The following is a 13,984-nucleotide window of genomic DNA, read 5'->3' as shown; positions in this document are numbered from 1 at the left end:
AAATAGGGAGTTGAAAATTAGCATAACAGGCCCATTTTTCAAAAATGATCTCTATTATCTAGGGTAAACTAAAAAAAAAAAAAACATACTAATGTTTTAATGTTTTTCTGTGTTGTTATCTCAAGTCAGATGAAGCATTTAAAAAAAATCAGCATAAAAATGAATTTGCACATAAACCAAACAATAAACCAGACAGCAGAAGCACCAGATACAAAGTTTCTTAGTGTTAGAACTCAAAGGTAAAAATATACCCTGACCTCTTGCTCGCTGTCTAAGGCAGGTGACATTGCAGAGATAATGTTACCAGCTATGGACAAGGTAGTTTACAAGGTATAGACTTACTTAGGTTCAGGGAGGGGCACAGAGGGGAAAAGACAAAAGAGGAAAGAGGAGAAACGAGACACCACAAACAGACAGGACAAAACAGACTATGGGGGACAGCAAACAAAGATTAGTGGCATTGGAAGTGAAAAGAAGTCATTGAAGAAGAAATGCTCAGGGTGTTGTGAGTTCCACTGCAGTTTTAGCCAACAGAGGTATAACTAAGGGATGATTTAGCGTCACCTGTTCTAAAGGTAGTAGCTTTTAAAAAATAAATAAATAATCTTAAATGTAGAGAAGGTGTACGTCTGCTGAATCCAAACTGGTAGCTGGTTCCACAAGACAGTGGCCTGATAGTCACCACCCATTCTACTTTTGGAAAAGCTTATAACTACAATTAAGCCAGCACTCTGAGAGGAAAGTGGTCTATTGAGATAACACAATACAATAAGGTGTTTATGATGGATCCTGATTTTCTACATCTTGTACATGAGGAGAAGGATTATAAATGAATAAAATGCTGCTGTATGAATCTAAATATCCATCAGAATAAACCCTGTCGACTAATTGTTTATGGGAGTATAAGATAAAACAACATAAACAGCAAAGCAACACATCAAATTAGATTAGAAATCATTCATAACCTTTGGCCCATTTTATACTTTCCTCCATTGTTGTCAGTTTCTTTCCTGTTTCCGTGGTGGTCTTGTGCTACTAGCTCTGCACGGTCAGCACTATTCCATTTTTGCAAACAAGCACTTTGAGTTTCGCAATTTTTTTGTGCAGCAATAAAGCTACACGAGAATCTTATCACTCCCACAAATGCTACAAAGTTAAGGGGGTCCTTGACCTCATTCTATGATCATTAAAAAGGCATTAGCAGCTCCATGCTACAATAGCCGTTACTAGTATAACACAGCTGGATTTCTGACAGAAGTCTGCTGCCGGCTGAGTTGCTCTGTGCTGCTATAGGCTTAAATATGGAAAAAGAATTTGTGGAGCAAAAAAGATCATGACTGTAGTTATATTGCACTGATGTTAGACATTCAGAGTCTCTGCCATCTAATAAAAAGACAAAAGTGCCAGAAAAAAAAAAAAATCAGGGATTCGCAAGCGTGAAGAGCAGTAGAATTTCAAGTAAGGCTTCAAATTGACACGCCTCCTCTAAATCATGCTGTGCAGAAATAGGTGTAGAAGTCTGTCATTGTAACGATTATCTGTTTGTTCTGTTACTCCAGATGTTTTGTCTAGCCTCTGGAAAAGAAACATTGGTGTGTCCTCTACTATGCCAGGCTGGCAAGACTCAAATATCACTGCCTCGTTTATTTATGTGCTCCAATTCTTTCTCCTTTTTTTGCCTCCTTTGGCCAATATATAAAACAGCAGAGCAGTGGTTTAAGGCAGCTGGCCTACACATCACCACCGAGAACCCACATGAGCTCTAACATCACCCGCCTTGTGGTGCAAGGATGCAGGGGTGGAAAGCACTCAGTTATCATACGCAGCCACAAGGAGGTCTGGCAAAAGTCTCAGTGATGAAGTGGATGTGAATAAGTAGGGGAAGGCCTCGTGTACAAAGCAGCCTAGCGGGTCCAGCCACATGGACCAGCCAGTGGCAGCGGGTTGTAAAGAGAGACAGCTGTGGAAGGAAAACAGGAATGCACCTTTTTCTCTATTGCACACACACACACACACACACACACACACACACACACACACACACACACACACACACACACACACACACACACACACACACAGGCCCACAGGGAACAACCACCACCCATATCACCCACTTACTCGAGAAAGCTGGTGATGTAGTCTTTGCTGCAGGCAGACCAGGAGAAAGGGTTGGTGTTGGCTGTTATATGAGCAGCCATCAGTTTGGCTGTCTCGTGACCTTTGGTACCGCAAGAATTCCCAATCCCATCATGGTTCATCCCAAAACTAAAACAGAAAAAAATAAATAAGAAGAGGAATTAATGCAGCTGGGAGAAATGACCATCTGGTCTGAAAGTGGTAGTTAATTGCACAGTTTAGATGGGATCTCGCTGGACAGTTAAGGCTGCTGGATTCTGGATGTCAACCTCTGTGGCTGTAAAGATTGAGCTCATTGGCTCTAAAACAGCTGTGTGGAGGGGTCAAGGGTCAAACCCTGTCTGGGGCTCTGCAGGAAAGAAGTTCTAATCACCACTCGGATGCCTGTCTGTCAATCACTGCCTGCAGGTCTGAGCAAGCCAGGGAAGGAAAGTCAGCACAGACTGGAGCGAGGAGTCAAGACCCTTTAGATCATTACAATGAGCAGCTCCAAACTTTGAACACTGTTCTGAAAGCTACGAAATAGTTTTTTTTCCCACTGAATTCATGTTGGCTATCAATGGTTGCAACAATTCATTTTCAGAAAAACTTCATCTGTCATTTGAGAGAAAAGTTTCTCATTACAGCAGGATATCAAAGCTTAACTTTCCCTCACAGTCTAGTGGTGCGAATCAGGTCTAATGTATATAACAAATCCAACCACATTGCACAGACTGAACCTGTTTTTCTAAGGCTGGCGTTTATGACATTTTACCCTACTCGGGAAATAAATCAGGCCAGTCGAAACCCCGCTGTAGTGTGTTTTTTTTATACATCCTCTAGAAGCAGAGACTATTTTTACAACTGCCCCACAACAGAAGCAGACATGAGACATAATAAAGGAAATCGCCATCTTGCCTAACTCTCGAGAGAGGAATACACAGACTAATACATCATCATTATTTTGCTTTATATTCAGGAAGAAAGAGGCCGAGGTATGCGGACACTGACATTTGCATGAGGAAATATGTGCAGTTACAGTCTGCAAGGGGGGGGAAAAAGACTATATGCAAGTCCGGCAAAACCAGGCAGTAAATAATGTTTGTTTAAGAACAGGTCGTGAAAGTGATAAAAGGTTTGAAGACGACCTTAAGGAAAAAGAGGGCATTTGCCAACACCTAAAACTGCTATAAAAGGTGCTACATTTGTGGAAAGTTTCATTCCCAAAAATGTAAAAGGAAGAACTTCAAGTCCTGCTTAGAAATCTGCTGATATCAGCAGTGCCAATACTCATATTGAGGGATTTTATGCCACCAGAGAAGTTTAAGTTCTGAATTAAAAAAGGTCTTTTCAGTCATGACGTCATCAAAAGGATCCATGAATGAATATTGTCGGGGTGTAAGTTCATTGTGGATGTGCGTAAGGTGCCACGGCAAATTATGCTATAATCATGAAAAAGTATAAAGACAAAAAAGGAAAACTTTTACAAGCCATGATAAGGATTAACTAAGGGATAATAATTCTCAAGTCAAAGTAGACAGAGCTGCACCACTTTAAATTAATGAGACAAGTTCTGTTAAGTAATTTAAATGTGTGCCTTCAAAACCAAGCCATTTAAGGCCCTCTGACTTGGTCCCACCACCTCTGCAATACGCATCAGGGAGTAATGTCAAGTTTTATATTTTATATTAGGATCCTAAAAACTCTTAAAACTCACTTGTGGCCAATCTCGTGCGCAATGGTGAAAGCAGAACCGAGGCCGATGTCTTCATTGATGCTGCAGCTCCTCTCTGGCTCACACATTCCAGCCACTGAGGCCAGACCTAGACATACACACATAAACACACATGCCAGACAAACATACAAACACAAGGTTGAGGCAAAGCATTCTTAGGACTCGCTGTCATAAAACTGGGATTCCATACATAAGCTACTGTTTGCAGCAGTGCTGAGAGTCAGCTAGTCATGGCTATAGATTCACCAGGACAAGTCAAGCTTAGCATTTGCTCCTAAATGTTTGTTGTTTTTTACTTAAACGGGGATATTGCTGGAAAAGGTTTATACACTGGATTTCATGTAACTAGTATTCTGACAAAAAACTGACAGAAAATAGAGTTGTTTTTTCTCATTCCAAAAGCAAGACTTGGAGAAAGAGGCCGAGAGAAAAGAGGGAAAAGGGAGAGGAGAGGGCGTTTCAAGTTAAAAACGCTCCACAATCCAGGTGTCGCAGGTTCTTTTTCCCCTAAAGCCTGACAGGTCAGATAGGGAGACTGCTGGCGATCCTTCACAGATTACATCTACAGGTGACTGGAGAGTGGATCATATGACACTGCAAAGCAGGTGTGTGTGCGCCTGTGTGCGTGCGTGTGAGAGAGAGAGAGAGAGAGAAGTACTTTCTATTTATTTCATGTTGGGTTGAGGAGTTTTTCCCAGGTTTTCATATATTTGAGAATAAATTTAAGGGGAATCCTGTCACTCTGGATAATCTCAGTCATTTCTGTTAAGTTTTACTTGACATTTTAAGTAAATTTGTAAAAAAAAAAAAAAAAAAAAAAATGCAATTAAATGCTGTTCAACAATGGCAGGAGAGGGTGCAACAAGATGAAAAATTAAAAGTGCACCAGTTATAGAAATATGATATGCTTTAAGCTTCCTCATTAGTTTGAAACAGCTCAGGTATTTCCATTGCAATTTAGAGAAATTACTTTTTTTTTTTACCATCACATCTTTTCTACTTATCATTACTGTCATTTAAAAAGGACACTTTTTAAATGACAGTAAAGCTAGTTGGATTCCGCTTTAGGATGATAAATGACAATAAAATACAGAAAAGCAAATACACATCACCCCATTCTGATGGAGAGCAGCATTACAGTTTGCATAGAGTAATAAATACACTATACTGACGCTCCACAGTGTGCAAGTTGTTGATATTTTACATTATTTTACAGCGTACCTACTGAAATGTAAAACAACACTTTCATATAGTAAAAGATATGACACTACTGTGCTGCATAATATAGATTTTAAAAACAAAGTCACTTGTTTGGTTGCCATTATAATGTTTAATGTACCTTCTGTAATCACCATAAAAATGGAAAATGTCTCTGTACCCTCACCAATGTACCCTGAAATCAGTTTCTTTAAATTTCCATTCTCTTTATTCACCACACGGTTATCCAAAAGCTCCTGTATTTAACACCCTGAAGATACACGCTGAATGGACATGACTCATCACTACCAAGGAAGAACGTCAAAGGCTGAAAAGTGAGGCTGGTGTGTAAGTGCCAAAAACTGCAGTTGTGTATTGGCAACTTGGGCCTGGCTCCAAAAGCAAGTCAGGCTCCACAGAGTCCCAAAAATGAAAATACCCAACTTTACAACACAAAGCACATTTTTTTATAGCCGAATACATAGCAGTTTTGGCCTTATTGATAGTTCATATCTTAATAGCAACTTGGGGTTGCTATGAAGGGTGGTGAAGGGGTGTGCCATCCAGTCATCCACATAGATGGCAGGTGGAGCTGTACCCACTGGTGTCTTCTGAGTCTTACCTCTGCTAAATATTGTCCCTTCACTGGATCTTTCTGCCATGTTCGTGCTGTTGGTGCATTTTGGATCAAGTTATATGTCCAAGGAAGTTGTGCCTTAGCTTTGAGGAGTGACATTCTACTTTATTAGTCTGTTATGCAACATTAATTAACCGATACTGTGTTTGTCTGTGCCTTACAGTTTATAAATGTAGCTTGTAAGCATTAGCTGATAATTTAGCAGGCCACCCTTTCCTCTCAATAACAATGTGATGGCCAAAACACTAACAGTGAGGCTTCAAAAAACCCCAAATCAATGGGTGACATCACGGTGGCTGAGTCCATCTTTGATTTAGTCAGCAATCTTGGTCATCATGGTGGTCCACTGCTAGTTAAACCTTAACATTACACTTAGCCACACACAAGCTGGAAACCACATCACACGCCCACAATAATTAAAGTCTAAATGCAAAATAGCTAAAATAAACATCACAGCACTACATAATTAATGATTTGAGCCTAAGCATGTACATTCCCATGAGTCTTTGAACTTGCCACTGTGTAAATAACCCAAGCTACCACCACCTTGGGTTGCTACAATTTCAACTCACGTTGCTACTCTTTCTTTTTAATTTCTTTATTTTGACTATGTGCATTTAAGAGTTAAGTTGTGGACGTACTAAAGCAGCGGTATCCAACCTTTTTTGCGCCACGGCCTTTAAGGTGTCGCGGATAAATACAACAAAATAAAACTAGTACCCGTACCGAAAAAAAGAAGATTTATTCATAACACACGTGAAAAGAGCAAGGAAAGCCGAGTAAACGATAAAAACGATAACAAAATAACGCTGAAAACCGATAAAAACCCTGAAAACTATACATTTCACACCTGAGCCTCAACACTCACGGTCCGAGGCCCGGGGTTTGGGGACCGCTGTACTAAAGCATCACAGTGAGACTCAAGTCTGACTTAAATAAAAATTAGAAAATAGGGTATTAATATTTATATATTGATATGAATGAATATTTTTTCCTGAAAGGTATTAGCATTTAAAGTACCAAACTGTATTTACAAAAGACGGTACATTACTGTTTACTGTACTGTACATTCCCTGTATATTTTTTTAGCAGTTGATACAAAAACATCTTGCAATACAGTTGTGGGGATTTGTTTGGACTTTCATTCAAGAATTTTTCAAGTGCTTAACATGTGCATAAATCATGTAGATAGGAGCACAGTTACTGTCAACAGCTTTCAATTTTCTTTCTCTTGCGAATAAGCAGTTACCTCTGAATTTAGACAAATCAAACCAAAACTAAATGTCTGAATGGCTTCATGCAACGAACGTGAGCAAGAAAATATGTTTATTTTTATTCAGCTCGCATGCACCAGAGCGGTTTTCCAACTTGCAGAAGAAACTTTTGCAAAATGTTCTAATGATAAACTTTGCACACCTCTTTTTACACTGTTCATTAGCTACATAACATGTCGTTTGGCAACCAATGCAGCTTCACATCTTCCTGTAGCGCATGCATGGACTCCTCGCTTGCCTGCTAAAAGTGGCATGGCCTTTGTGTCCTCTTTACTAAGAGGCTAAACAAGAATAGACTCGCAAATCAGGAGGCCACTGAAACCATTACTGCAGGAAAAGAGGGAGCCTGAAGGTGAAGAGAAAAGGAGGAGAGGGAGGGAAAAGAAGAAAGGTGTGTGTGTGTGTGTGTGTGTGTGTGTGTGTGTGTGTGTGTGTGTTCGGGTGGGGGGCAAACATGGAGTGTAAGCTGTTTTCTTAACTCCAGGGTGGACTGTGCATTATCTCCACGCCCATGATTACTCTGCGACCCTAAATGCCAGCAGTCTGACCCGAGAGCATGATCCCTGGGAGGAAAAGGAGGAGGAGCAGAGAGGGAGGTGGGGGTGAGACAACAAGGAAGCCAAGCAGATGCCAGGGCAATTAAAAAGACCAGGGAATGTGACGAATGCGGTCAATCTGTCAAACCACCCCTGAAGTCACGATATTACCTCCAAGATATACTGTGGTGCCTGCAGGCTCCAAAAAAGATAAGATGGGGAAAAAAAGAGCTGGGTGGGTAGGAAGGTTTGAGGTGGAACTGAACAACTTGAGACAGAATTTTTTTTTTTTTTTTGGGGGGGGGGGGGGGGGTGATCTGCCACCACTTGCTGTCCTTTTTCCACCCCCAGTAACACCAGAGCGTGCATATCACCCACTCCATCTCCCTCCTGCATACTCTAACACCCCCTATAATTGTCCTTTTCCATTTTCCTTTCAACCCCTCCTCTTCTTCTCCATCTCCCCCATCTGCCACTAATCTCGTCTCTTCTTCATCCCACATTTCTCCTCCCCCCTTTTAAGTCTTTGCCCTCCTTAACTTTCCTGCACTTCCTTTCTCCCTTTCAACCCCCAGTGGAAGTGTAAACACTTTAGACAAACTGAGGTTGGAGGCAGAGGACAGAGACAGAGGAGATTTATAAACTAGAGGTGACCACAGCTGTCCAGGTTCAGGGCTCCTGGCCTCAACAAACAGAGGAGAAGCCACTGAGGAGCTATAATAACACAATGGAAAATATCCTTCTTATTATGTCTCACCGGATTTGTCGGATTTGTGTTCTTCTACACAAGATTGCGAAGGCTGCTAAATAAGGTTTTCTTGAGGACACGTTGAATGGGAAAATAAAAACCTCTCCAAAGAGCAGGAAAGGATAAACTCCAAAACTAGACATTTAATGTAGTCAGCATCACATAAGATTACAAAGGAAACCTAATTTAACATATATGAAATTTATATCAGCCTTTTTCACTCACCTAAGGTACCACAAGGTTTGTTCTTGTAGGTGCAGATGTCATACCTAAGAACAGGCAAAAAGAAGAAGAAGAAGGTCAGAATACTCAAACTGTTTATGTTTAATCACAGTCTGGTCAGGTATAATGTCACCTTTAAATCTTTCCCTTGTAAAGACAACCTCCCCTGTACCCTAATGGCTAGTTTTGACCCTCAGTATATGTTTGTTGACTATTAGAATAGCTTCTGGGTTTTTCCGAACATAGCTGCATAAGCAGAGACCCTCACTAACTTCTGTTATACACCCAGTCATTTTGTTTTATAAGCAGCCCTAAATATGACTGAAACTGCTCAGTCCAGAAAAGAGCTTCAAGTGTTACTCCTAACAATATCATATACTAGCTTGGGTTGTCAAGTCAATGGATATCCACTGATTGCACTAAATTTTTTTCCCATTCAGCAAGTGATTTCAAGTGGTCACGAGAACCTGGTCGTCAATAGGTTAAGCGCACAACACGCTCAATGGGCGATCGTGGCTCAAAAGTTGGGTGTTCGTCTTGTAATTGGAAGGTTGCCGGTTCAAGCCCCGGCTCGGAGAGTCTCGGTCGTTGTGTCCTTGGGCAAGACACTTCACCTACCGCCTACTGGTGATGGCCAGAGGGGCCGATGGCGCGATATGGCAGCCTCGCCTCTGTCAGTCTGCCCCAGGGCAGCTGTGGCTACAACTGTAGCGTGCCTTCACCAGTGTATGAATGTGAGAGTGAATGAATAGTGTGTGTGTGTGTGTATATATATATTTTCCATTATTATTAACCTCTGGCTGACCACTTTTAATTGTAAAAACTATAGGACAGGTTACCTGGTAGGAGGTAACCTGTATCTAAACAACAGTGGCCTGACTCAGACTGATTGCAATCACTCGCAGACAGATTGCTAAATGTTTGCAAATAACTGTTGTCTAATATTTAGGCGCAGAAATATTGCTAATATGTTTCAAGAAATCTGGGTCAATCTGTCCTGATGAACGCCACTCGTTCCTGACAGTCTATTGGTAAAGGTTATATTTTAGTTACATGCCGTGGGCTCTTTCACAGTTAATACAATAGAGCAAAAAAAAAAAAAAAAAAAAAGGAGGTCAGAACACTCAGACCCACAGTGCCCAAGGAAATTTTTACAGGATTGCATTCAAATTAATGAGACAATCATACCAAAAGCTTTTAATCTATTAAAACCAAGAGCACAGCAACTTAAATTTTACCCTCCCACCACCTCCACCATCACCTACCACCCTCACTCCTTTGTCTTTGAATCACTCCTCTCTCTCTCTCTCTCTGTTCTCTTTTAAGTGACCCTACTTGTGACTTTTCTAATCCATTTTTGATTTATTCCCCCAATTTTCAAAGGTTTTGACACCACCCATTTCAAAACAAAGGCTGGACAATGACATCCTTGTTTTATGCTAACAAGAACTTTCAATCATTCATTCACACTGATCCATGTTACCAAAGATCTGCAGGAAAAGTGTTTGTGGCTAATTTCATCACAGCTATAGAAGTGGTGTATTTTTATAAACCAAATTCATTTAAACAAGCCCATCCATCCATCGATTCATCCATTCTCTATATTATAATATAGAGAATGGATGAATCAATGGATGGATGGATATAATATTCTAATCCCCAAGAAAAACAATGTGAATATCGTATTTATTACTTGGATTTTGCTGTGAACAAACTGTGACAGATGATAGATTTGTAGACCAATGTTTGTTTGCAATGACCATCAGGTATAACAACCTAATGGGCCTTTTATATGTCAGAGCATTGGGTCTGTCAGCTTCCTTAGAGCTCATCTGTAACCAAGTATCTAAGTTAATTCATGCCCTCAAACTGAAATGTTTTAAAAAAAAATAGTTTGTGAGTTAAAAGCCCTTTCCATGATTTTTTTGGTTTATGAAAACAATAACATTTCTCAGCTTCCTGCTAAAAAGGGAAGGCCAAAAAGGCAAACTCCATGACCACTGCAGGCAGGCTCTATTAAGCAGCCTTTGCTGTTTGTGCAAAGTGAAGCTAAAACCAATAATAAAGCCAACAGCCAAAGAAGCTGGAGGATATCAACTGGCAGACAACACGCTAGCACTAATGATAAAAAGGCTGTTTTATGCAAACTAGAGAATCAAAAACTTTGCCTTTGGCAATGTCAATCACAGAACCCCATCCTGCTTCTAGATAGAAGCAGCTGGAGGAGTATACACATCAGTTGCCAGGTTAAGTAGCCAAAACAGTTCTGGCAACAATAAAGTCTATTCCAGGTAATGACAGAGTTTTATTATTTTATGACATAAATTGCGGGATGACAGGTACATTACGTCCGTAACAGCACATTTTACTTTCAAAACGATGGCATTTATTCCCGTGAGCTATTACAGGTAAAGTGTGCACACAAGACCTGGACTTTTGGATTTTCCAGTGCTGTAGCTGTCGGCATTTGCTGAAGGCACACCACAGAAAATAACCTGTATTTGCTCAAGATGAGAAAATTACAAATAAAGTAAGAACTGAAAAATTGTATTTCAACACTGGACTATTATAATGGTGTGTGAGCAACATGTTGTCCTGTTCTGTAGCTGTTAGCCAACTCTTACCGGGTGATTAGGACAGCATTGTCATGATGAGCCATGCCATTCTCTGGAATACTGTTTCCATCGCTGTGATGAGACAGGATGGACTTCTGCCACTTACAGAAACTGTCCAGAGACTTGTCAGCATGATGATTAATTTCCAGATTTGGCTGCAAAAAACAGACATGAAAAACAAAGTGATAGAAGAAAACGCAATTTCCATCAGCACCAAAAAATATTGGGTGATGCTAGATACGTGCGGTTCGTAATTATCCTCTGCAAATTTGAACTAAAATATTTACCATAGTTGGCAGTATTTTACCAGCAGGCATGTTCAAAAGGTTCTTCCAAATTTTGATATTTCATTTAAGCCCTACATTCATTTTCTCAACAGGCTTTGCTTTTTTTGCAGGTAAGAATGTGTTATTAACGACTTAAAGCTGAGGTTCACTCACTTCACCATCTCATGGTACAAACTGGTACCTTACAAAAGTACAGCCAGCTCCTACTTTTAACTTAAGTTGACATCTCTTCATCACAAACACAGATGTCAAGTCTTACCATCTTTCTTCATATTCCACTTTGGAAGGTTTTATACTACTTTTAAATAAAGGACTTTACAAGAGATACCTTTAATGTATCATGATGTTTTTCCCATGTTGTGTTGTGGCCATAGACATTATAAAGGATGGATGCAGCTACCATGAACTCATCCATTGGTTTATTATGTCAAGATGAGCAATTTTGCCTTCATCGACTTCCTGTTTTAAAATGAGTAACGTGATCAGCAGTAAAATTGCATCCTCGTTGACCAATGACTTTTTAATCACAAGTCGAGCATACTTTGGGTAATCCTCCTTTGTGAAACACAGAATAAGCTAAATTTACAACTCAATGTTTTACTCAGCATGACTCAAAATGAGTGACTGAGCCCATATATACATCAACAAGGTTTTTAACAAGGTCAGGTCCAAGAGCAGGTTTAACTTAGAATTTTATAGGAATGCAAGTTTTTTTTAAACCACAGTTATTGCCCCCTTTATTTGCTTAAAAGAACGGAGGTTTAAGGCACTTCTCCATTTGATTTACGATTGATTAGCACCTACGTCCTGCTGTTTAAATGCAGGTTGATTGATCATTGGCAAGAGTGAGCACCTCTATAGCGGCAATTGGCAGTTTGCTGGCCTGGAGTATTTTGTTGTATGTTAACATTACACCACAATCAGCCCAGTGGATATCCCAGCTAATTCACCCTAAGATCAGATTGTGCAATCCTCAGAGAAATTGTAAAAAACCCAAGAGCTACATTTCAGACTCTACAGGTCTCAGTCCTTTGGACAGATGAGCCCAAATCTGAGACATTTGACCATAATGCACAATCCATCACTGGGTGTCAAACACAATAGAGATTTGACAGTGAAAAACTTTCTTTTCACATGACTTTATACCCAGAAACCTGGAGGCCTATTGCCTGCTGTCCAAAAAATAGCATTCACGCAAAACAAAAATGTAAAAAAATAAAAATAAAAAAAAAAGCTCAAAACAAAAAAAGGGCACTGAATTTATTGTCATGCATTGACAGCTCTAAACACTGAGCCAAAGTAGAACGATTATCTGAATGAATTATTGGAGGAGTACTGTTAGGGGATCAGAGGGATGTTAGAGGACCAGATTTTGCAGAAGACATGGGTTTTGTCTTTGATTTAGGAGACGATGCAGTTGTAGTAAAGGTAAAACCATTTACAGCAGGAAGAAAAAGATGAGTCATAGGAGGAGCAGAGGACTTGCACTATTGGAAAACAGGGAGGAAAAGTAGCTAATGTAGAAGGACAACTGGGGACGTTATAGTGGAGTTTGGTAAATGCTTCCACTTCCATGCAAAGGGTAATTAAACTGTGCTGATGTCAGCTTACCCACCAAATAATTAGAAAACATTCTGCATGCAATGTGAATTTTCATAATGACTGATATACTAGTGCTGCTTCATATAATTTAAAGTTTGATTCCACTTGACATCATTTTTAGAACTGATGCTACAAAAAGAGTTGCTAGACCCTTTCAGAAAAACAGATGGTAGGAAGACCCTCTGTTTCTCTCATCACACATACATGCACATGTATAGTACATGTACAAATGCTCAATAGAAGCTCCCTGAGGGAAGATACCTAAGCACGGCTTTCATGTGAAGTGGTGTCCATATGGTGAAGAGTCTTTCTACTCTCTACCCTTTCTACACAGAAGTTGCGTTATACAGTTATACACTCAATACAGGTGAGGATATAGATACTAGAAGACGTGGCTTAAAACAGAAAAAAAGAGACTTTCTCTTACCTGATCTTCAGTCAGAACAATCAGCCGGGTCACAATAATGTTCACAACATTTCCTAGGCTGGCATCACGGTAAAGTTTGGCAACCTGACCTCCAGAAAAGAAGAAAAGACACAAAGTCAGACAACTGTGCCACACTACTCTGCCTGTCCATGAATAACATGAGCAACAATGGAGAAATCATGAGTGTAGACTTGACCGAAAAAGTAGGCTCAAACTTACAATATTCATTACGGACAGGATGTAGTGCTCAATGTCTTTGCGTCCGTGGTAACCGACCATCATTTTATCAGCGACCACAAGCGTCTCCACAAAGCGCTCAGTGCTGATGGATCGCTTCTGTCTGTGGGTGCTGTTTGACAGCTTGCTGTAGTTTTGGGGCAAAGGCGTGCTAAGCTGGCAAGGTGCACTGGTTTTAATGAGGTCTGTGAATGACAGGGAGACAAAGACAGGTAAGAGTGAGGTAACAATCAGAAGCGTGACACATTATCTGTTTGAGAGAGAGCTGGTTTGTGTGTGATAGGTGCAGATATGGAATTTGCCACTTTGAACCTAGCAGCTAAAGTCTTTGTTTTATGGCCCAGCAGAT

General features: G+C 40.3%; 1 protein-coding gene across 3 annotated transcripts in view; it reads right to left on the bottom strand.

The window, feature by feature from the left end:
- Nucleotides 1–13,984, bottom strand: part of adamts6 (ADAM metallopeptidase with thrombospondin type 1 motif, 6) — a 75,053-nt gene that overhangs the window by 55,818 nt on the left and 5,251 nt on the right. For all 3 annotated transcript variants that reach the window (XM_082539452.1, XM_082539453.1, XM_082539454.1), the window contains 6 exons: nt 13,618–13,820; nt 13,399–13,482; nt 11,092–11,237; nt 8,471–8,514; nt 3,836–3,941; nt 2,122–2,268 (listed from right to left, as the gene is read on the bottom strand). In XM_082539452.1, coding sequence (XP_082395578.1) covers nt 2,122–2,268; nt 3,836–3,941; nt 8,471–8,514; nt 11,092–11,237; nt 13,399–13,482; nt 13,618–13,820 — 730 coding nt within the window. The remainder of the gene's footprint in view (nt 1–2,121; nt 2,269–3,835; nt 3,942–8,470; nt 8,515–11,091; nt 11,238–13,398; nt 13,483–13,617; nt 13,821–13,984) is intronic.

Source organism: Aulonocara stuartgranti, assembly GCF_965226115.1.
Source record: "Aulonocara stuartgranti genome assembly, chromosome: 7".
Taxonomy (NCBI): domain Eukaryota; kingdom Metazoa; phylum Chordata; class Actinopteri; order Cichliformes; family Cichlidae; genus Aulonocara; species Aulonocara stuartgranti.
This window is presented reverse-complemented; position numbering and strand designations above follow the sequence as displayed.